Source organism: Pelophylax lessonae, assembly GCF_965119305.1.
Source record: "Pelophylax lessonae genome assembly, chromosome: 2".
Classification (NCBI taxonomy): domain Eukaryota; kingdom Metazoa; phylum Chordata; class Amphibia; order Anura; family Ranidae; genus Pelophylax; species Pelophylax lessonae.
In genome coordinates, this window is record NC_138769.1 from 461,780,387 (window position 1) to 461,804,135 (window position 23,749).

At 42.4% G+C, this 23,749-nt stretch overlaps 1 protein-coding gene across 2 annotated transcripts in view; it reads left to right on the forward strand.

Moving 5' to 3' along the window:
* The window catches only part of JADE3 (jade family PHD finger 3), a 163,599-nt gene that overhangs the window by 55,824 nt on the left and 84,026 nt on the right, over positions 1–23,749 (forward strand). For both annotated transcript variants that reach the window (XM_082246078.1, XM_082246079.1), the window contains one exon: positions 20,830–20,987. In XM_082246078.1, coding sequence (XP_082102204.1) covers positions 20,830–20,987 — 158 coding nt within the window. The remainder of the gene's footprint in view (positions 1–20,829; positions 20,988–23,749) is intronic.

A 23,749-nucleotide genomic window follows, 5' to 3' on the forward strand; every position in this document is an offset into this window, starting at 1 on the left:
AAACTTTGGTACTTTAAAATCTCCATGGGCTTGGCTTTAAACATTTTTTTTCAGGTTACTAGTTTAGAGTTACAGAGGAGGTCTTGTGCTAGACTTATTGCTCTCGCTGTAATGTTTGCGGCGATACCTCACACGTGGTTTAAACGTCGTTGACCTATGCAGACACCACATACGTATGCGTTCACTTCTGCATGTGAGCACAAGAATGGGGGGTGGGGGTGTGTTTGTTTATTCTTTTGTCTTTAGCTTAGTTTTTTTTATTTTTGCACTTTCCCTTTACATTTTTTTTGGATCACTTTAATTCCTATTACAAGGAATGTAAACATTCCTTGTAATGAGAATAAGGAAGACAGGTCCTCTTTATGAAGAGATGTGAGGTCTTTAAGACTGAAAAGCCTAAGCTAAAAAAGAAAACAATCTCAAGCTTTTACAACTGCCGGGGCTGGGCGTGACGTCATAGCGTTGCACCTGGCCTCCGAGAGTCACATGATCGGGGGACCATCTGGTCCTCCTATCAACTCTATTGTGAACTTCGGCTGCCGGTGGATTCCTTCTCCGGCAGCCAGGGGTGGGAGCGATGTCACCTTCACCACTTGTAAAAACAATAAAGTGGCTGAACTGCCGCTATAATACTTTTTACGGTGCAGGGAATCATCGGCTGAAAAAAAGATATCTGAATTATGCCTGTAGCTGCAGGCATCATTCAGATACAGTGGCGGCTGGTGAAGTTTTAAGATGGGGGGGGCGCAAGACCCCGCCCTTCTATTTTGGCCCCTCCCATTTCTCAGAAGCCACACCCCTTATAGACCCCACCCATTTTGTCCCCTGTATTTTGCTTGCGTGAACCAATTCTCCCAATATATCACATATTAAGGGCTCCATCAGTACTAGTATATCCCATAATAGGGAGCAGGGGCCCTATTATGGGATACACTGACAGAGTGGCACAAACCCCACAGTACAGGCCCCTTGTACAAACCCCACAGTACAGACCCCCTAGCACAGACCACACAGTACATGCCCCCTTTCAATGCAGTGACCAGCGTACATGCCCCCTTTCAATGTAGTGACCAGCGTACATGCCCCCTTTCAATGCAGTGACCAGCGTACATGCCCCCTTTCAATGTAGTGACCAGCGTACATGCCCCCTTTCAATGCAGTGACCAGCGTACATGCCCCCTTTCAATGCAGTGACCAGCGTACATGCCCCCTTTCAATGTAGTGACCAGCGTACATGCCCCCTTTCAATGTAGTGACCAGCGTACATGCCCCCTTTCAATGCAGTGACCAGCGTACATGCCCCCTTTCAATGCAGTGACCAGCGTACATGCCCCCTTTCAATGCAGTGACCAGCGTACATGCCCCCTTTCAATGTAGTGACCAGTATACATGCCCCCTTTCAATGCAGTGACCAGCGTACATGCCCCCTTTCAATGCAGTGACCAGCGTACATGCCCCCTTTCAATGTAGTGACCAGTATACAGGCCCCCTTTCAATGTAGTGACCAGTATACATGCCCCCTTTCAATGCAGTGACCAGCGTACATGCCCCCTTTCAATGCAGTGACCAGCGTACATGCCCCCTTTCAATGTAGTGACCAGTATACAGGCCCCCTTTCAATGTAGTGACCAGCGTACATGCCCCCTTTCAATACAGTGACCAGCGTACATGCCCCCTTTCAATGTAGTGACCAGCGTACATGCCCCCTTTCAATGCAGTGACCAGCGTACATGCCCCCTTTCAATGTAGTGACCAGCGTACATGCCCCCTTTCAATGCAGTGACCAGCGTACATGCCCCCTTTCAATGCAGTGACCAGCGTACATGCCCCCTTTCAATGTAGTGACCAGCGTACATGCCCCCTTTCAATGTAGTGACCAGCGTACATGCCCCCTTTCAATGCAGTGACCAGCGTACATGCCCCCTTTCAATGCAGTGACCAGCGTACATGCCCCCTTTCAATGCAGTGACCAGCGTACATGCCCCCTTTCAATGTAGTGACCAGTATACATGCCCCCTTTCAATGCAGTGACCAGCGTACATGCCCCCTTTCAATGCAGTGACCAGCGTACATGCCCCCTTTCAATGTAGTGACCAGTATACAGGCCCCCTTTCAATGTAGTGACCAGTATACATGCCCCCTTTCAATGCAGTGACCAGCGTACATGCCCCCTTTCAATGCAGTGACCAGCGTACATGCCCCCTTTCAATGTAGTGACCAGTATACAGGCCCCCTTTCAATGTAGTGACCAGCGTACATGCCCCCTTTCAATACAGTGACCAGCGTACATGCCCCCTTTCAATGTAGTGACCAGCGTACATGCCCCCTGCAGAGGTATGGCAGTGGGAGAGATGGGATCAGGCAGAGGGATGGTGGTGGGAGAGATGGGATCAGGCAAAGGGATGGCGGTGGGAGGGATGGTCATGGGATGAGGCAGAGCAGAGGGGGATGGCGGTGGAAAGGCTGGATGGATGGTCATGGGATGAGGCAGAGCAGAGGGGGATGGCGGTGGAAAGGCTGGATGGATGGATGGATGGATGGTCATGGCCCATGATGACCATCCATCCAGCCTTTCCACCGCCATCCCCCTCTGCTCTGCCTCATCCCATGACCATCCATCCATCCAGCCTTTCCACCGCCATCCCCCTCTGCTCTGCCTCATCCCATGACTCATGGGATGAGGCAGAGCATAGGGGGATGGCGGTGGAAAAGCTGGATGGATGGTCATGGAGGACTGACAGGACAGGAGGACCACGAGGACTCACCGGTGGTGATGTCTTCTTCCAGCAGATGACCTCCGGTGGTCTGGTCTCCTCTCCGGTGCCGCCGTCACTCCCGTCCGGTGTCCACCCGACTCCATCGCCCGCGGTCCGGTCCACTGCTGCGAGTGACGTCAGCGGGGTCAGCGTTGGATGTCCTGGATGCTGTGATTGGTCCAGGCTGGAGGCTGGACCAATCACAGCCAGGAATCCACGAAGTGGGGGTTTCCAAGGAATCTGCCTTGCGCCCAGGTTACGCCCCCCACGCCCCCCAGAAGGCAGCCAATCGGCGCCTCTTCTGGGTGGTAACCCCACCCCCCCACCCCCTCCACATCGGCTGGCGGCGGCGAACGCAATTTTTTTTTTTTTTTCAAACTTTATTGCTCGTTTTGCAATCTTTTTTTTTTTTTTTATCTTTTTTTTTTTTCTTCCTTTTTTCAGGGGGGGCGGCGCCCTGGCGCCCCCTATGCACCGGCCGCCACTGTTCAGATATCTTCACTTCAACTTAAGGATGTCCTATGACTGCCAGTGGCATATAATTGATCTAAAATTTTTTTTTAGATAACTGCAATAGAAAAAGGATTATACTGTTTCTGTGGCCCCTGCCTCCTAACTTCCCTCTGTTCAGCACTGAAGCCTGATATTCCTGGAATTGTTGAACACTGTATATTGTGATGGAGGCTGGGCTGCACTGCTGAACAGATATGCATGTGATGTCATACATCCCAGGGAATCTTTCTCAGCTAACCATGCCCTCTTGCCTGTATGCCTCAGCTAAGGGCAGATAGATTCCAGAAAGTAAATGCTACATGAATTGCCTGCCTTACTCAAATGACCACAGTTAGAAATGCTAGGGGGTATTTCTCAAAGTAATTTCTTCAATAAAATAAAGCATAGAGATATGGATGGGTGGGTAAATTTACTTTTAATATTAGAAATTAATTAAATTGCATTTTAGTTTGTAGTGCTCTACAGTTACTGTAAGTTCCGTTTTGGCTTTAGCTAATGATCACAATTAAGTCTTCATTCTTCCAAAGCACATGGCATAGCTGCTCTACAGCCTGTCAAACTTGGAGCATAAAAAGTTTGTTATAGCACACAAGTTATGTACAGTATACTGTATACCCCTGTAATCTATAAATAATGTCCGGTTTATGCAAAAGTCAAGCAAGGTGCACCTACAGTAAATACTTAAGAATCGACTAGTGTTTGACTTGTAGGACAGGAAAAAAAGTCCCCACTGTGATTAACAAACTTCAATCACGTCTGATTCACAGTTCAATAACTACTAGTTATGTATAAACCACTTTTAAAGTTGGCCATTCAGGAAGTGAATTTCACCCATTTCTAATGAACCAGAAAAAATTTTGCTCAGTATGTGTCCTTATCAGCTGCCACCCACCCGATATCCTCAATTGAAAAACTTAAGGAGCTCAGGGGAAATAATTGTCTGAAGAGCACCTGTATCCAGTCACATGCAGTCACTGTTCGGGGCCTCGGAACAGCTGTCAAAATGCAATAGCCACAGCTGTAATTTGTCTCTCTCCATAGGGTAGAGTGGATATAATATTCTGTTAGAATTTTTCCATTCAGCCTATAGCCTAAATGGGGGAAAAAAATCTTTGTATGGTCATCTTTAGGGTATGATCTCATAGATTTAAGTCAATCAGAAATGCGTAGCCAAGGAAAAGGACTGTGGTTTCAGAATAAACATTATGGTTGACATCAGTGTGGCCTTGGGCTCTTCACATTGGAGTGAAGGAAAAAGATGCTGCAAATATTGTATGTTGTGGTGGATTGTGCATAAATGGCACATACCCCACGTTATCACAGTCTGTGAATAAAGCTTAAGTGATTTATACAAGGAGTCTGCAAGTAGAATTTAGTACACTCTCCAAAGCAACAGAAATATGAAATTTGACTAACAGCATAATAACTTCTAGTTTGAGCTACAGGTAGTCATACTGAATCATCAGAGAACTAATCCGTTTCCTGCATAGCCGCTATCTGTAATGGGTCAGCTAGCAGTTATTTACATATTATACCAGTTCCCTGCATTTAAACTAGCAGTGCTGTATCATTATAAGCACTGATAAAATTCAGATGTCTGCGATTGCATGTACACTGTGTTAAAGTACACCCAAACGCATGCATAGATACATAGAATGCCTAGATAGGGTATCCTGCTTGGATAACCTACCACTAAACCTACACTGTAGGACTTTTTCATTCTTGCATATGAGCTAAGCTTTATTCAGATGGCCTGCATGAGTAGTAGTATGTCATTTGGTGTCGTGATAGGAGCTCCCGTCCATGTTTTTCCATTTTGATGCATTTTGCCAGGCAGCTTCTTTAGAGGAGGAAAATTTAAAGGTGTGGTTAACCAGACTGTTGTTTTTCTTTTCTAACTAGAACACGAAAAGTCTCAACTGGGATTTTATTGTCTTTCCAGCCAACAAGACATACCTAAAGTAGTATTTATGACAAGTTTAGGCATGGTCATATAGTTGCTGCTATAAGGTTCTAATTAAATTGATTTTAAAATCATTGTTGTTCATTTTGAGGGATATTGTAATTGACAATGTTTTTCGATGACAATTATCCGGTGTTATACATAAGGCTCCAGAAAGCGGATTTTCCCTAGTGTGCGTTTCCATAGTGTGTGTCCAGTTTTTTTTAATTTTTTTTATCTTAACACATGGCATTGTACAGCAGCAGCTATGGAACACACTGCATACAAGGAGACTTTCTTCTAAATAAGCTCCTCCATCCATAATATGAGAGAGTTTGTTTTTTTCACCTATTTTTTCCATCATCATTTTCCAGTACAGGCGGTCACCTGGTTACAAACATCCGACTTACAAACGACTCCTACTTACAAACTGAGAGAGACAACAGTTAGGAGAAATCTAGCCTTAGGAAGTGAAATTCACTCCTGTAAGAGTTCTCATGGGGAAAAAGGTGTCTCCACTGAAACCTTATCACCAATCCTTGTTTCCACAACATCCCAAAATGTTTAAAATCCAGTCATCATAGGGAAAGAAAGTGAGTTGAAATCTTCTGAACAGGGGTACAGACAGCAAAACAAATGGTACAGGGGTATTAACCCTTCCCTATGCTTTCCAAAAAAAACGTAAACATTATTCTTTGACTGGAGCTAAACTTTAAAAATCCCTATCATGTTTGTTACCCGGGGACTGCCTGTAAAGCACATGCGGTTGTGATTCCACCCACCTACATCAAAAAAACAATGCTTACAATCAAATAAAAATGACCCCAGAACCTGCTAGCCTCAGTTCTTTTAAGTTTCTCTTTCATTCTTTGACGGACACAGCTCCTGATCATCTTAATCATTGGGTTATACTGCTCCCTACAGGAGTAAGACTCTAGGCAGAAAAAAAAGTCTGGCTACGCCTATGGGCAGTCCCAGGGGTATACCCCCTCTCAGGGCTCCACAAAACCCCGGCGTCAGGTCGCATTTGCGACTAGAATTAGCGACCTGGCGCCTGGGGTGCCCTGCAGAAGGTGTCCTGTCATTTTTGCACGGACTTCCGCGCACGGAGTGCACGGACTTCCGGGCCGTCCGAAAATTGAGGCCCCGGCTTTTCGGCCTACTTGAGATGAGAGGCTTCCAATGGGGAACTGGCGCCCTCTTGTGGTGGCCGGGAGTAATGACTGTTGTAATTACTGTTTCCACTGCCTGATTGTTCACAATGCATTACCACCTCCCTGTCCAGTTAGTTACCTTTGACAGGGAGTGTGGTTATTTATTATTAATTTAATTTTTTAAATGTAAAAACAAAATAATATTTTTTTCTTTTTAATTATTAAAAAAAATCTTTTTTTTTCCCAATTCTTATTATTAAAAAAAAATCTTTTTTTTTTTTTTTCTTCATCGCCATGCCACAGCTGAAGGCCCCTTTCACACGGGCTGTCTGATCAGGTCCGCCTGTCAGTTTTTCAGGCAGACCCGATCGGACCCTTCATTCTCCTCTACGGAGCAGTAATCTGCCGCCATCTGATCCTGTCCTCCAAAAGCAGACGGATGGTGGTTCTATTTTCTATCCATCCCGTGGATCGGATCAGATGGCATCGGATGGAAAGAGACAGACAGTCTGTTTTCATCCAATTGCGCTATAGAAGAGAGTGGGGTTCTAGTCGTATTTATGTGTAAATTTAGTATCCGTTTTATTAAATAAAGCTTGGTTGTTAGTTTAAAAAAAAAAAAAAAAAACTGGCTCCTAACTTTTTTAGCTGGCTCCTAGATTTCAGGAAAATTTGTCAAGCCCTGCCCCCTCTCTCTAATATAGTTACTCAGTTTTTATTCTGCCTAGTCAGGAGTAAGGACCTAGTTCCTTTCTGAGATCTCTGGTTCTGGCATCTTTTTTTTTCTTTTTAGATAGGATTATTTTTCTCCTGTTGTTTTTTTTTTTTTTTCCTGTGAGATCGTTAATCAACTGCCAGCGAGTAGACGCAGACCTCAGCTCCCCTCTAAGCTGGCCGCGACATAGCCCCACCGGACAGAGACTGGCCTGCGAGTTAAATGCCTCGCGAGGTTGCATACGACAAGGTCTCAGCCCGAGTCGCAGCGTTCCTCCTGGCTGACAGCCCCCCCCCCCCATTTCGATGGAAAGAAGGTTATGTCTGGAGCGTTGCCCGCCTGGTTCCTCATATGGTAAGTCTCCCCCTCCCCCTGAAGTGTGGACAAGGGCCTCTATATGGGACGGTCAGGCCCCTGGGTTCTCCTCCTTCCCATTAGGCACCCCCTCATCGGTTTGGTGGTCCTTGGTGGCTATATGCCAGGGCCCACCCTTCCTGCCTGTGCTATTTTCTGAGGCCTCGGGATCCCTCATGGTGCCGCCATTTTCTTGTAGTCTGTATGCTCAGTGCACGACGGCCATATTTGTGTAGTCCAGGGGCCTTTTTGTGTTGGGTGACCATTGAAAATAGCGGCAGCCATGACAGTGGAGCCCGCTAGGGGTGATTTCGGCGGTGGGAGCCCCTCCTCATCCCCTGGTGCTGACTCCTCTGAGTTTTTTTATTTCCTGATCGCCACACGTGCAGTGCAGATTCTCCTTGTGGCTGCAGTGCCTGGTTTCTGCTGGGTGGTGAGTCTGGTGGGGTCCTCTCCCTCTCTGCTGAGGATCGATAGGTTGCTCTGTTACTGGCGACCAGGGGGTGCTGCCAGAGCAGTGGGGGTTGTCCCTTAGCAGTGTTTTTACACCTTTTTGTGGGGTCCCCCTGGTGACTCATGGAGACTTAAAGTTGGAGGACGCTGCTGCGACGGAGGCGCAGGTTCCCTTTGGCACTCAGAAGCCATCCAGAGCGGCAAAGGTATTCCCTTTCCCCTCCTATTTTGACAGAATTGTCACTAAAGAGTAGAGATGACCAAAGCGTCCCCTTGGGGTCCCTAAGCAAGTTGCTATGGGGAATTCCTTCTTCAGAAGATGGCTGTTCCACCGTAGGTGGACCCTCCTGTTTCCAGAATAAACAAGGCAACCATGATTCCGGTTGTAGTGTCCCCAGCATTTAAGGACCCGGCTGACAGGAAGGCGCAGGCTGTGGCCCGCAATATGTACACCCTGGCTTGTTCGGCACCGAGGCCGATATTTACCATTGCCCTAGTATCGCAGACTGACCGAATGGGCTAAGAATTTTCCACGTGACCTGGAGGGGGAGTAGCTCCCCCCTGCCTTTGCGGAGCTGGTGGACCAGCTGGTCCAGGGGCTGCAGTTTCTGTGATGCCCCTTTTGGATGTGGCTCCCCTAGTGGTTCGGCTCTCTGTTTTGGCAGTGGTCCTTCAGTGTGTCTTGGCTCAAATGTTGATCTTCAGGTCAGACTTCTAAAAAGGCCTTGACTAATCTTCCTTTTCAAGGAGATTACCTGTTTAGTACTACCCTGGATGACATCATTAAACGTCTCAAAGGGGGGAAGAGTACTTTTCTTCCGCAAGCTCTCGGCTCATAAAATGTTTTTTCGTCTCTCAGAATCGACCGACAAGAGATTGAACCCCTTCAGGGTCTCCTCTGGAGGATCCAATCGAACTTGTGCTGGCAAGTCGAGAGCGGACTTCTCCAGACCCGCGGGCAAAGCCTCTTCAGCATGAAGGTGCGCCCTCATCCGTACCTGTGGTGGGGGGACGTCTTCACTGGTTCCCGGATCTGTGGACTCCCCTGGTACAAGACAGGTGGGTCCACAAGGTCATTCGGTCCGGCTACAAGATCAAGTTTTATTCTTTCCCTCCTGTAAGGTTCTTCCTTCCAACGTGCGACTGTCCCCGGTCTGCTCACAGGCTCTTTTTGGGACGGTGCAAGACCTTTTACTTGAAAGGGTGATGGTCCCGATTCCGACTTCGTAACGTTGTCAGAGGTTTTACTCAAACCCATTTACAATACCCAGGAAGGAAGGCAAGGTGCGTCCAATTCTGGACCTCAGGCTCTGAACTGCTTTGTGCTGGAAGTTCAGGATGGAGTCCATTCACACGGTGGTGACTTCCCTGCATTAGGGGTATTTTCTTTCCTCCATCGACATCAAGGATGCTTACCTTCACATTCCAATATGTGTCGGTCACGAGCGCTTCCTCCGCTTTGCCGGGGGAGAGAAGCATTATCAGTTTGTGGCGTTTCCCTTTTGGTCTCGCCTCTTCTTCTCGGGTCTTCACAAAAGTGTTGGCCCCGGTGCTAGCATTGTTGCGCCAATGGGGGATCGCGATACTGGGCTACTTTTGTGAGCGGAATCTCCTGCTCTGGTGAAAAACCTGGAAATCACTATACGAGCCTAAGGGAGTTTGGCTGGATTCTGAATTTTCATTAGTCTGCTCTGGTTCCGTTCGACAAAGCTGGACTATCTGAGTCTGACTCTGGACTCGGCCTTAGCCAGAGTGCTCCTACTTCTGGACAAACTCCAGAAACTGCAGGCTGTAATTCATCTCCTGGTGTCTACCTTTTTAAGGCATTTGCACTGTTACATACGAGGTCCCGGAAAGGGTGATTCTGGCTGAATTGAACAAGAATCCACAGAAAGATGAGCAGAAACTGGCCTTGAGTACTATCAAGGGTTAGGTGTTGGCCTTAGTGGTCGTCTTTCATTGGCCCTTGGCCACATACTTTTCTTCAGAGAGTTAGGCACTTGACCCCTCCAGTGCAGTCTCTTATGCCGTCTTGGGACCTCAATTTGGTGCTCTGTCTTCCAGAATCCTCCTTTTGAGAATCTTTGGGAGATTTTCCTGCTTACGCTGTCCCAGAAGGTGGCCTTTTTGGTGGCATTCACCTCTGCGGGCAGGGTGTCGGAATTGGCGGCGTTACTGTGTCCATCCTTCCCTGTGTCCCAGGCCTAAACATCTGAAGGAAATTGCCTTGCATGCCTTGGATGTGCTTCGGGCAGTTAGGGTGTACCTGGCAGCTACAGAATCTTTCAGGAAGTCACTCTTTGTGCTCACAGACTGACCTAGAAATGTTCTTTGTCCTCTTCCTCTGCAACCATTTCCAGAGGGATCAGACAGTTGATGGTTGAGGCCTATTCCATCAGGGGTCAGGTTCCTCCTTTCCCTGTCAAGGCGCACTCTACTACGGCGCTTAGTGCCTCCTGGGCTTTCCGTCATCAGGCGTAAGGGATGCAGGTTTGCAAGGCGGCCACCTGATCATCGGTGCACACTTTTACAATGTTTTATAAAGTGGAAGAGTTGGCATTTGTGGATGCTTCCTTTGGCCGCAAGGTTTTGCAAGGTGTTGTTTTTTTCAGGTGGGCTCCAGTTGTTTTGGTTGAGCCCCTGTTGCCTGGTTGGCTACGGTTTTAGCCTTGGGAATTTTTTGGTGTTTCCCCACCCCTCATGTTTAACACTGCTTTGGAACGTCCCAATGGTCAAGAATGACAGGAGATGTGTCCGTCAATGAATGAAAGAGAAAATGGGATTTTTGTCTTACCGTAAAATTAATTTCTCTGATATTCATTGACGGACACAGCACCCACCCCTCTCTGGAGTTTTAATTCTCCTGACACTGCTTGTAACAAAACTGAGTGACTATAGCAGGAAGAGAGCGTATACCCCCTTGGACTGCCCATGGGTGTAGACAGAAGTTTTTTCTGCATAGTGTCCTACATATGTAGGGGGCAGCATAGCTTTTTTTTTTTTTTTTTTAATTTAAAGGATACAAAGACTAAAACATCTACAGAAAGGACTGGAAAACCCAAAAGTAAAAGATGTAGAGCTTTGTAGCACAAAACTTTCAATATCTTCTAACGAACATTTTTGTCATAGACTTATAGATAAATCTGTCAAAGGAATCCCCGGGCTTGTTTGAGTCTCTTGAACACAGAAGAGAGGTCTTCAACCTTTTTAGTCCTTTAGAATGGTTTTGCAGAATCTTGGTAATCCAGCCACCTCCTGTTCTTGCAGTCAGTCAGTTCCCCACTCCGTGTCCTCTCTAGTAGCTTCTCTACCCAAAATAAAGCCCTCTCATAGATATCATAAGACTAATCATGCTCAGTTAACGAGGCACCAGGGCAGATTCTGTTGCAGGGGAATTTCCCGAAGATGAATCACAAAATTATCTACTATCTTTGGCTAAAACAGAAGGACGTAACATGTTCATACATGATCAAATGTATAAAGGTTTGCAGGATAGAAAGATGCGTACCTTTCCTATGCAAGAAACATTTAAAAAATTAATTCGGACTGAATGCAAGGGGCCTGAGAAACTTTTTTTTCCCGTTTAGATTCGAAATGCAATTTATTTTCCTTTAGGAGGATTCTACATTATGGGACAGATGTCCCCAAGTTGGACCCACCCTTGTGACAGGTTTTAAAGAATTTTTGGATTTGTTCTTTTAGGAGCCCATAGATAAAACCTAATCTTTACTGAGGAAAGCCTGGGAGGTGGAAGCTCGCAATTTTAGACTAGCCTTAGGTACTACTTGTACGTTTCGCACATTATTTGGGTAGACCAGCTTAAAGCACATTTGGAACTGGAGACTGATGGGGACCAGATATTGGAATCCTTACTGATGTTATTGAAGACCATAGCATGCATCACAGATGCCTCAGCACAGTCTGAACATATTACAGTGAGCGATACATCTCTTGCCAATTTGGCCAGTGGGGCCTTATGGTTAAGAACTTGGTCTAATGACTGGATTTCCAAATTCAAACTTTGTGGCATTCCATTTAAGGGAGAAGTCCTCTTTTGAAGCTGTTAGAGGGTGCTCTTGACTGGTCAGCTTACAGGAAGAAAGACTTTCCCAAGAAGAAAAATCAGCAGGATAGGAAACCTTTTTGGAGTTCCAGGTTTCAGAGTAGGGGCAAATAGAAAAACCAAAAAGAACGTAGGAACTGGATAGCCAATATTAGGAGGTTTTTGTGTTTTTTTTTTTTTTTTTTTTTTTTTTTTTAATTCTGAGTCCACCAAGTCACAATGACTCAAGCCCAGATGTGGGAGGAAGATTGGGGTATTTCCTCACTGTGGCAATTGGTTAGAAACAATCCCATTATCTCCCTCTGACCATAAATCTTGGATATGCATTAGGGATGCACCGATCCGACTTTTTTGGTCGCGATCCCGATGCCGATCTTTTGCTTTGTGAAATCACCGATCCCGAGTCCGATCCGGAAGTACTGTTTTGTGAGCTTATAACAAAATAATACTTCCGGATCGGTATCGGCAGATACCTTATAACAATTGTGCATTTAAGAGGTTAAACTTCCCTCCTCCCGGACAAAAAGATACATTGTATTCATTGTGTTTACTTAATTGGGAGACTGGCAGACATTTGCAGGAGGCTCTTCTTTTTTTTTTTTTTTGCTTTGACAGCTGTTCTCTGCTCCCTCACAAGCTATGTAAAGAGCAAAACCGGATCGGCCCTTGGATCTGTTAATTTTACCGATTCCCCCCCGATCCAGCTATTATGGCCATATCGGCGCCGATATCCGATCCTAATATCGGATCGGTGCATCCCTAATATGCATGTTACCATTCGGAAGTCATCACAGAGCTACCAAAGGTTCACCATTAGGGAGAAGCAGGGCACAACACATTGGCAGTTTGCAGGCATACCCTTCAATCTATAGTCAGTCAGGTAAAAAAGGTATAAAATTAGGGAGATTTAGGACTTTAAATGAAACACACGGCTATGAGGTCATAAAGAAATCAATACAGGCATACCCCGCTTTAAGTACACTCACTTTAAGTACACTCGCGAGTAAGGACACAGCTTGTTCAGCTTGGCATGACACTACTCCCGGTTTTTAACATTGGCGTCTATAGGAAATCTTGGTCAGCTTGACATGGCACTGCTCCCAAACCATAAGTGACAGGGATACCAAACTTGGGGAGCACCGAAAGGGGACCCAGGACTACAACATATCATGTTTGTGGCTGGCCAGCTTGCCTAGGTAATCTACCATGTCATAGTCCTGGATCCCCTTAACATGCTCCCCAAGCTTGGTGCCCTTGTCACATGGTTTGGGAGCAATGCCATGTCAAGCTGACCAAGATTTCCTATGGAGCTAGTGTATTTACATGCATTGAGAAATGAAAAAAGGTATTGCTTCACTTTAAGTACATTTTCGTTTTACATACATGCTCTGGTCCCATTGTGTACTTAAAAGTGGAGTATGCCTGTATATATCTTCTTTGTTGTTACATATACACACTTTGAGTCGTAACAAAATACAGTGAATAAATAGTATTGCTCATTGATAACACATGGTACATGCATATACATACATATTGCTTCACCACCGTGGTTGGGGTGGTGTTAGTTAGTGACCTAGACCTCTCTAAATAATAATTATTAAAAAAAAACAATAATTTACATTGATGGATCATGTCATTTATACCTGCCTCTTAACCTATAGTCAGTCAGCTCTGCGAATATTAACGTGCAATCAAAGTCCTAGCAGAAGCCTGGCCCCCCTAAAGTAATCTATTTGGATAATCTACTGTTCATGTGCTTGAAAACTAAACTTTTCATGATGTCTTTTATAAAAGCAGTTAAGTAGGTAAAAAGTAAGTTGAGACAGTTGCAAAACCTTCACTCATCAATCTGGGAGGGAGCTCCAGATTATGCTGGACAAGAAAGTTAAAACAGTGGTTCCTTTGGTGGAAAGACCCCTCAAACCTTTCTCAGTGATGAATTTTGTTACCCATCAGCTCAATATCCATTATCACAGACCCAGGTTCTTGGAAGTGGGAATCCCATTTACTGTAGATCATTGTATCATGCATGGGGTATAGTGCAAACTGTATATAAGGGGGGTTGGTGAAATTATTGCGCTGTCTCTCTAGTTGTTGTCTAAATTTTCACCTTTAATGCTGCAGGTACTGTAATTGGTAACCTACACAATTCAGATATTTATAATTGGGGGTATAAAAAAAGTGCTTAATGTAACATCAATTAAATCATATAAATATGTGAAAAAAGTGTCTTAGTGCTTCTCAATATAATATTCACAAATTGTGTATCACAATGTTCAAAATAAATACAATTAAATATAGATCCTTCAATTCATAAATAGGTGGTAAATTCTACTAAATAAAATTAATCTTACTTAAAACAACAATACATATACAGTATAAAGTGACAAAAATTGTATATAAACTTCTTAATAAGTGACCATCTAATAAAATTATTTTTGTGCTCTTAAATAAGTGGTTTCAATATAAAGTGCTGAAGTGTCCTTTAGATAAATATATAAATATGTCGTGATCAGCAAAATCTTCTTATCCAAATTTCACATGCAGGTGCTCTTTTGTGCGGTGCCCACTAGGTGTCCTAAGCGCTCACCTCAATGCTCTTTAAAACAAGCCTTAAGTTGTATGCCTCAGCGTACTACTCCTTCCTCCTTATTGGCATATAGGTACCATAATGAATTATCGATTTTTTTTCTCCCTTATATATGCAGCAATACACCAGGGGATATTTGCGGTCCTTTGTATCTCCAAAAAAATCAAAGCAGGCCAAAAATAGTGAAGTACGTCCCGTATATTTTATTAAATAAATAAGAGTAACACTCACATTGTATTCCATCTTGTTCAAAGCATAACAAACAATTCTTTGCCGATACGTCACTTCCGGTTTGGCTTTTCCTACGGGTTACGCTGCGTGCCCACGCAGCTTCTTCCAGGGATATAAAAGCAGTTAAGTAGGTAAAAAGTAAGTTGAGACAGTTGCAAAACCTTCACTCATCAATCTGGGAGGGAGTTCCAGATTATGCTGGACAAGAAAGTTAAAACAGTGGTTCCTTTGGTGGAAAGACCCCTCAAACCTTTCTCAGTGATGAATTTTGGTACCCATCAGCTCAATATCCATTATCACAGACCCAGGTTCTTGGAAGTGGGAATCCCATTTACTGTAGATCATTGTATCATGCATGGGGTATAGTGCAAACTGGCTGTAAGTTTCCCAAATTCTAGTGTCCTTCTAGCTGTCACACACATCTTCCCCACATTACCCAGAAGCATGTTTTGATATTTTCTGACAACACTATGGCAACATAACAAACAATGAGGTACCAGATCCCCACCTCTTATGTCAACTGTGTCACTAGCAGATCCCCTCTTCTGTCACTAGCAAAAAAGCATCTTCTAGCTCTCTCCTGGCAGTGCATCTGGAAGGGACATTAAGTCAGTCTGAATGTCAACTAAATCATCTACCTGGTTGTGGGAAAATGGGGAAAACCAAACATATACCTATTTGCATTCAAAACACACACCCGTGGAAAATGTTCTTTTCTCTAAAGCAGCAGGTTGGGAGCCAAGGACTGAAGACATTCCCTCTAACTTATGCATTTCCTCCATTCCTTTTCTACCCAAAGTCATACAGAAAGTATTAAAGGACAAAATAGGAATGCTTCTGATCACCTTGTATTGTCCACAGAGATCATAGTTTGGCAGTCTCCAGAGACTGAGCTTAGAGTTCCATGGATTTTGCTGAACCTCCTGAACTTTAGCCATCAGGGACTAGGGCAGTACCCCCATGTGCAGTAACTACTGAAATCCCAGCAGTTATCAGACAGATGTGGAATGTAGAAAGTGAATCACAAATACAATTAGTATGTAAAAGTTTTAAATATCATGGCTATTGGAAAACCAAGAAAGATCTCAGCAGTACTCTAGCTTTTGTTGAGTTTCTTCAAGAAGGGATACCAAAACACCTTTCTGTTAAAACTCTATAGTGCAAGTAGGGGCACTCTCAGTCTGAGATTTAGGTTAGCAGAGGAGCTTCGGATTCAGCAGTGACAAGTTGAGATTTAAACCATGTATGGCAAACTGATTGTACCCAAGTCAATCCAGGACAGAGAAGGGGCAACACCGGAACAAAACTGAAAGGCAGCCACTTGGTTGAGGTTTAACACTTGTAAGACATTACAAGGGTAGACCTGATTTTCAATCAAGACCAACCTTTTGGTAAGAAGGTCCTGCAAGCAGTGATTTCCCCCAACAAGGTCAGTACTAGTTTATCATCTCCTGTGCGGTCCTGGAAGATGAGGTAAAACCAAGTTAGTTACCTGGTAACTTCATTTCAAAGAAATTTCCAGAACAGCAGTGAGTTCTCAAGCTGTATTGTTTTTTATTTATATTTAAATAGTAGGGTACCTTATTATGCAGTTATATATGGCCATTGGTTCTCTGTTTGTTTTTACTGAGGTAAGCAGGTTCTGGGGAGTTTTTGGGTTGGACCTCTGGGGTGGAAGGATAGAAAATAGCTTGATTTCCCCCATCAGCAATGACATCAATCTCTCCCACAGCACTATTGTATTCTGTAAAAAGGTGCTTAATCAGTTGATCAGCTTTCCTTTAGTATATTGAACTGATTGTTTGCCTTTTTATTGACGTGTCTGGCCCGAAGAACTGACTACGTTTGTTTGGATCATTACATTAGTACACCTAAAGGAAATAAAAGAAAATTCGACTTGGTTACCATAGATGAGTTGAGGTGGTGGTTCTACACAATGGTTCTTTCTTATAATACTTGTCTGTTAGTCAAACTCAATTAAAACAATGTCTCCTCTATGTGACCACTTTTTTTCCCCAACGGTTTTTTTAAACAGAAAGGCAAAGGTATTGTAGTTTTTGAGCAAAGAAATATTTTTATAATGCAGGTTTCCCAAACAAGAACTTTCTAAAAAAAAAATTTTAGGAAATAAATTGCCATTGGGCTTAGTCTTTGAGTTTTTCCGTTATGCTATGAACTTTTTTTTTTCTTTCCCTGCAAAAGCAGCTGTGGTCTTTTTGCCATGGTGGAAATAGTTGAAACACATTTTCTTAATAATTTTACGGTTACAAGTGATTTGTTACTTGTAAGCTGTTAAATAACTGCTGCAGCATACTAGTGAATGTTCAAAGCATATACTGTACATTCAGGACTGTTTAATATTCCATTCCCGCTTGGTGGTGCATCATGCCAAGTGTCAGACATGCCTGGGTGTTGGTGCATACTCTGCCAAGTCTGGGACATTTGCCAAGAGCAGCTGTTCTATCTCAGAGGACACACTTGTGTCTTCCTCCAGAATGAAACCAATAAACTTCTACCTTTTATCTGCCACTGTGCTGGTATGAGCTGGTAATTGTTTTTGTTTTGTTTTTCTACAAAAATATAAATTTTAATTTCTGCCTGCAGAATACTTGTCAAGGTGTTTTTTTTTTTCATGCTTGGTTTGTTTTTCCATTGTATCTGTGTTCAGTGCTTTATATGCAGCATGTCTGTATGATATATTGGCAGATAGTAACATAAAGAGGTGTTAAATATATATATTTTTTTTTTTTTTTTTAGTGAAACCCATACCACTAACCAATTCTGCAGTGCAGAATAGCAGGGATATCCCTGCACACAAATAAGTTTGTAGCAGTGCTTAAGGCAGGCCATAGAATATGCAAATTTCTTTCCTGGAACCCCCGGGCTGCAGAAAATAAATTCCCACGATTCCCCTATTAACACACAGTGCTGACAGGGGAATCCCAGCTACCAAGACATTGTATTCTCACAGTGTGGGGGAGGCCAGGGGAGCGATCCCCGCCGGGAGAAGACTGATTATTTCTAGCGGCTATAGCAGCCGCTAATGATCAGTATAAGTCCGGCAGGCTAGTTTACCAAAGTTGATTGATCAACTTGGTACATTCAGCCTGGCCATACATGATTTGAATCTCGGCCATTTCTTGTTGAATCGGCCGAGAATCGAACAGTGTATGGCTGGCCTTTGTCTTGGAAATTATTGTGCTTGGCGCATAGAAGTTTGCTTCTAATAAAACTGTGGAGTGCGGAGAAAAGCGCATTTGCGGATATTAATATGCGCCATTATCTCCTTATGCTGAAAGTATAATATGCAGCTCTTTTGTATAAAGAAATCCCAGCGCGCTCGACGTCAGAGTATAACAGGCACAAGCTGTGTCACGGTCGTTGCCGAAAGATCAAGTCCTGCTCTAACCCACGGCTCTTGTTTATTTATACAGTAGTCATTAAACAATGGTTTACAGTGGGAGGTGACGACTATATAACAAAGCCAATCACACATGTATAAATTTCTAAAGAAACTGGAGTTTATGTTCATGAAGGAGCTGAGCTGTGTGCGTGAGTTTCCTGCCGTTTGGTCTATGAGCAACCATGCACCACTGCTAGCAATGGGACCCATGTGTAGTAAAATGGCTGCCAAACTCTACGCAATGGGACTAGCATGATCTCATGAATGCAGCCGCGCTAATACATACTCATGCACTCCCGTCATAACTTGTTAGAGTGAATCCTATATAATATAGTTCATAAAAACCATATTTGATAGTGATTATGCTACTGTTCCAGTAAATTAGACTATATCTGCAAAGGAAATAGCAGCAGTGTTTCAATCATGCGAATCGAGCATAACCGAAAGCTACCAGCCATTATTCCATCAAAAAGGCAGATACTTATCAAAACCATAATAATTCCACATCACAAATATATCTTCGCCAGTGAATACTGGGGCCCTGGCTGGCTGATATACATTTGCGCGGCGGACTTTGCATCGCACTTGATCACCCACAGGGTTAACCCCTTCCCTGTCAATGGCATTACGACAGTAACCGTGCATATTTTTAGCACTGTATTACTGTAGTAATGTCACTGGTACCCCCAAAAGTGTAAAAAATGTCAGTTAGGGGTCCGATCTGTCCGCCGCAATGTCGCAGTCCCCCAAAAAATCGCAGATCGCCGCCATTAATAGTAAAAAAAAAAACAATAAAAATTACAAATCTTTCCCGTAGTTGGTAGACGCAATGACTTTTTTTGCAAAAATCAATCAAAGTATGCTTATTACGATTTTTTTATTTTATTTATTTATTTTTTACAAAAAATATGTAGCAGAAAACGGGCCTAAAATGTTAAAAAAAAAAAATATTTTTTTTACATTTTTTTTTTTTTTGGGAATGTTATTTAGCAGAATGTGGAAAAAAAAAAAAAATATATATATATATATATATATATATATATATATATATATATATATATATATATATATATATATATATATATATATATATATATATATATATATATATATGTGTGTATATGTATTTTTTTTTTTTTCAAAATTATCGCTCTTTTTTTGTTTATAGCGCAAAAAATAAAAATCGCACAGGTGATCAAATGCCACCAAAAGAAAGCTCTATTTGTTGGGGAAAAAGGATATCAATTTTATTTAGGTACAGCGTCACACGACCGCGCAATTGTTAAGTAACGCAGTGCCGAATCGCAAAATGTCATTAAGGGAGCAAATCCTTCCGGTCTTAAAGTGGTTAATGTTAGTCAGAGCTGCACAGTTTGTTTTTATCTACAGATGCCCCTTATCTGCATAGGCAGTTTTGTGTTAAAAGTGAACCATCCCTGTAAATAAACCTTTAGTTCTTACATGCTATTGCTGACCAGGTCCTGCAAATACTAATTTCCTGGCTGTCTCTGGCATCAAACAAGCATGCAGCTGTTGAAGTGTTTGGAAAGTAAGACTCCTGGATTGACTTCCATCTCTTGGGTTAGTGGTTAAGTTTTGTTACTTTGTTTGGTATATTGATTCAGGGCTTCAAATGAAGAACTCAACAATGGCAACATACATTTTTTTTTCAGGTTTCCTTTAACAAAATTTTGACATTTTTAGATATCAATACTTGTTTTTTAAACTTGACGTTTTCTTTTGCTGATTGGGAATAATTTGTTCTATTAACATATAGGAAGTAGGGAATCTTAGTAGTAAATTCCAGTACTAAGCCACAAAGCAGATAAAAACATGGCTGTCAATCTGATAATAATGTGATACCGTGTTTCCCCGAAAATAAGACAGGGTCTTATATTAATTTTGTCTACAAAAATCACACTAGGGCTTATTTTCAGGGGATGTCTTATTTATTTACAGTATGTACAATGACGATCTTAAAGTGATTGTAACCCTAAAATAAATAAATATCCTGATCCTTTAAAGCATGATAGACAGCACAGTGCTTGTGCTGTGTCATTTAGCCCTCTCTATGTTCTAAAAAACCTGTAATAAAAAAAAGTTCCCTGCCCCTCTCAGCTCAGAAGTCAGCAATTATGACATTCTGTAATCCCAAAAATAAACCTTGGATAAAGTCATTGTAAAATTATGTAATCGATTTTGTAAAAAGATTATATAATGTGCAGTGTGTCTCCTTTTGTATTTTTTATTGTGGAAAATACCTTATTTACAGCACTGCTTGGCACTCATGTGACCCTTCGGAGCTCTACTTTCCCTCTCCGAATACTGCAGACAGAGGGGCTGAGATCAAGGTATTTAATAGGGCTTATTTTCAGGGTAGGGCTTATATTGCAGCCATCTCTGAAAATCATGCTAGGTCTTATTTTCGGGGTAGGGCTTATTTTCAGGGAAACAGGGTATATGGAAACTGGAGGAAGGTCAATATCCAGGTATATATAGCTATAAATCTGTCACTAAAAAAATGACCTTTCTGATCTAAAAGGCTGCGGTTAGAAACACCTGTGCTTTTTACCCTTCATATTTTATGCTTCTGTTACATAATGCTGTCTTATTGCTCTTCACTTATTAATGTTTTGTTTGTCTTTATTATCTTAGGTATTCCGAAAAGACTTAATTAGTGCAATGAAGATTCCAGACTCGCAACATGTCAACCAAGAGGACTATTACCATTTTGTGGACACTTGGAAGCAGGAGTGGGAGAAAGGTGTTCAAGTTCCAGCTAATCCAGATACTATCCCACAGCCTTCTCTCAGGTCAGAACAATGTCCTTTAAAGTGGAACGTTAGTCAGAAAATTGACTCCTGATAGTTTACTTAATGCTGGCTCATTTTACAGGTATAGCTATGTAAAACATTAAAACGTGTCTAATCTTTTTAAAATGCAGTAATACGCTCTCCTCCTCCCCCCTGCTCTGCAAAACCTCAGTTGCTCTCTATTCTCGGTACTGTGAAAATCAGATCCACTTGAGGCCAGTCTGCTGACTGCCTAAAGATTTACTGCTGTTCAGGGGCTCTGGGTTTCTGCAAAATGTCAGCCTCCAGCAAAAAGTACCTAGAGCATTGCTGGAGGCAATTTACAGCACACACAAATTTTGGTAGCATAATTCTTAATGTGAGAAATTTATGTTCCTTGCTAAAGAACATTATTTTATATCAAGTTGTTATAGGTAAAGTTCCACTTTAAGAGAGCGTTTGCATTTTTTATGCTAAAAATATCCATTCTTCCTTGTGAGGAAAAAAAAAAAAATATATATATATATATATATATATATATATATATATATATATAGTAACATAGTTAGGTTGAAAAAAGACACAAGTACATCTGGCTCAACCAATAATAAAAAATAAAAAAAACAGTAATGAAAACCCAACTATACAATACCATATACACAATCCTATACCTGCAGTTGATCCAGAGGAAGGCGAAAAAACCCCAGCAAAGCATGATCCAATTTGCTACAGCAGGGGAAAAAAATTCCTTCCTGATTCCCCGAGAGGCAATCTGATATTCCCTGGATCAACTTTACCTATAAATATTAGTACCCACTTATATTATGTACACCCAGGAAAGATTCCAGGCCTTTTTTAAAGCAATCTAGTGAGCTAACCAGAACCACCTCTGGAGGGAGTCTATTCCACATTTTCACAGCTCTTACGGTGAAGAAACTTTTCTGTATTTGGAGACTAAATCTGTTTTCCTCTAGACGTAAAGAGTGCCCCCTTGTCCTATGTGTTGACCTTAAAGTGAACAACTCAACACCAAGTTCACTATATGGACCCCTTATGTATTTATACATGTTGATCATATCCCCTCTTAATCTCCTCTTCTCAAGAGAGAATACATTCAGTATCTCCTAATCTTTTCTCATAGCTAAGCTCCTCCATGCCTCTTATCAGTTTGGTTGCCTTTCTCTGCACTTTCTCCAGTTCCCCGATATCCTTTTAAAGAACTGGTGCCCAAAACTGAACTGCATATTCCAGATGAGGTCTTACTAATGATTTGTACTGGGGCAAAATTATATCTCTCTCACTGGAGTCCATGCCTCTGTTAATACAAGAAAGGACTTTGCTTGCTTTGGAAATTTGCAGCTTGGCATTGCATGCTATTATTAAGCTTATGATCTACCATAACACCCAGATCCTTCTCTGCTATGGATTCCCACAGTTCTACTCCCCCTAGTAGGTATGATGCATGCATATTCTTAGCCCCCAAGTGCATAACTTTACATTTATCAACAATAAACCTCATTTGCCATATAGTTGCCCAATGAAACAGGGCATTGAGGTCAGCTTGTAAGTTATAGACATCCTGTAAAGAGGTTATTGAAATGCAAAGTTTGGTGTCATCTGCAAAGACTTAAATGGTACTTTTAATCCCAGACCCTATATCATTTATAAAGATATTAAAAAGTAAGGGTCCCAACACTGAACCTTGGAGTACACCACTGATAACCTTAGACCATTCAGAGTAAGAATCATTAACCACTACTCTCTGAATTCTATCTTTTAGCCAATTTTCTATACATTTACAAACTGATCTTTCCAAGCCAGTAGACTTTACCTTACACATTAGCCATGTATGGGGAACTGTGTCAAACGCTTTTGCAAAATCCAAGTATACTACATCCACAGCCACCCCCCTGTCCAAAGTTTTACTTACCTCCTCATAAAAAGAAATCCGGTTTGTTTCACAACTTCTGTCTTTCATGATTCCAGTCTGTTGCTTAAAATATTTTTTTTCCAGCAATAACTCATCTATGTGGACTTTGATCCCATTTTAAATATAGACACCGCATTGGCCCTATGTCAATTCATTGGTACTATTCCAGTCCTTAACGAGTCCCTAAAAATTAGACACAAAGGCTTAGAAATTACAGCGCTCAATTCTTTTAGGATGCGGGGGTGAATGCCATCTGGTCCAGGCACTTTATCCACCCTTATTCTGTCTAAATATTTTTGGACCATATCACTTTTGAGCCATTGTGGATCATTTGGGGCTGTGTCAATACTATCCGCATTATGGTCATGAGCTTCCCCAGGCTCCTTTTTGTATACACAGAGCTGAAGAAAGTATTTCATAAATTTGCCTTCTCTTTGTCCCCAGTCACCCACTCCTGATTATTTTGTAAAGGGCCTACATGCTCAGACCTAACCTAACCTATTAATGTATTTGAAGAATTTTTTGGGGTTTGTCCTACTATCTTTTGCAATCTGTCGTTCATTTTGAATTTTTGCGTCCTTGATTTCCTTTTTACATATTCTGTTATATTCTTTGTAACAATTAAACAATTATAGTGTTCCTTCATTTTTATATTTTTAAAAGCTCTTTTCTTTATAGCTTTTTTTAACTTTGGCCATGAGCCACATAGGTTTTATTTTTGGCCTTTTAAACTTATTACCCATGGGAATATACTTTGCAGTGAGTTTGCATAAAGTCTTTTTTGAAAATTTTCCATTTCTGTTCTGTGCTCATCAATGCCAATATTCCCTCCCAGTCTAAATCCTGGAGAGCA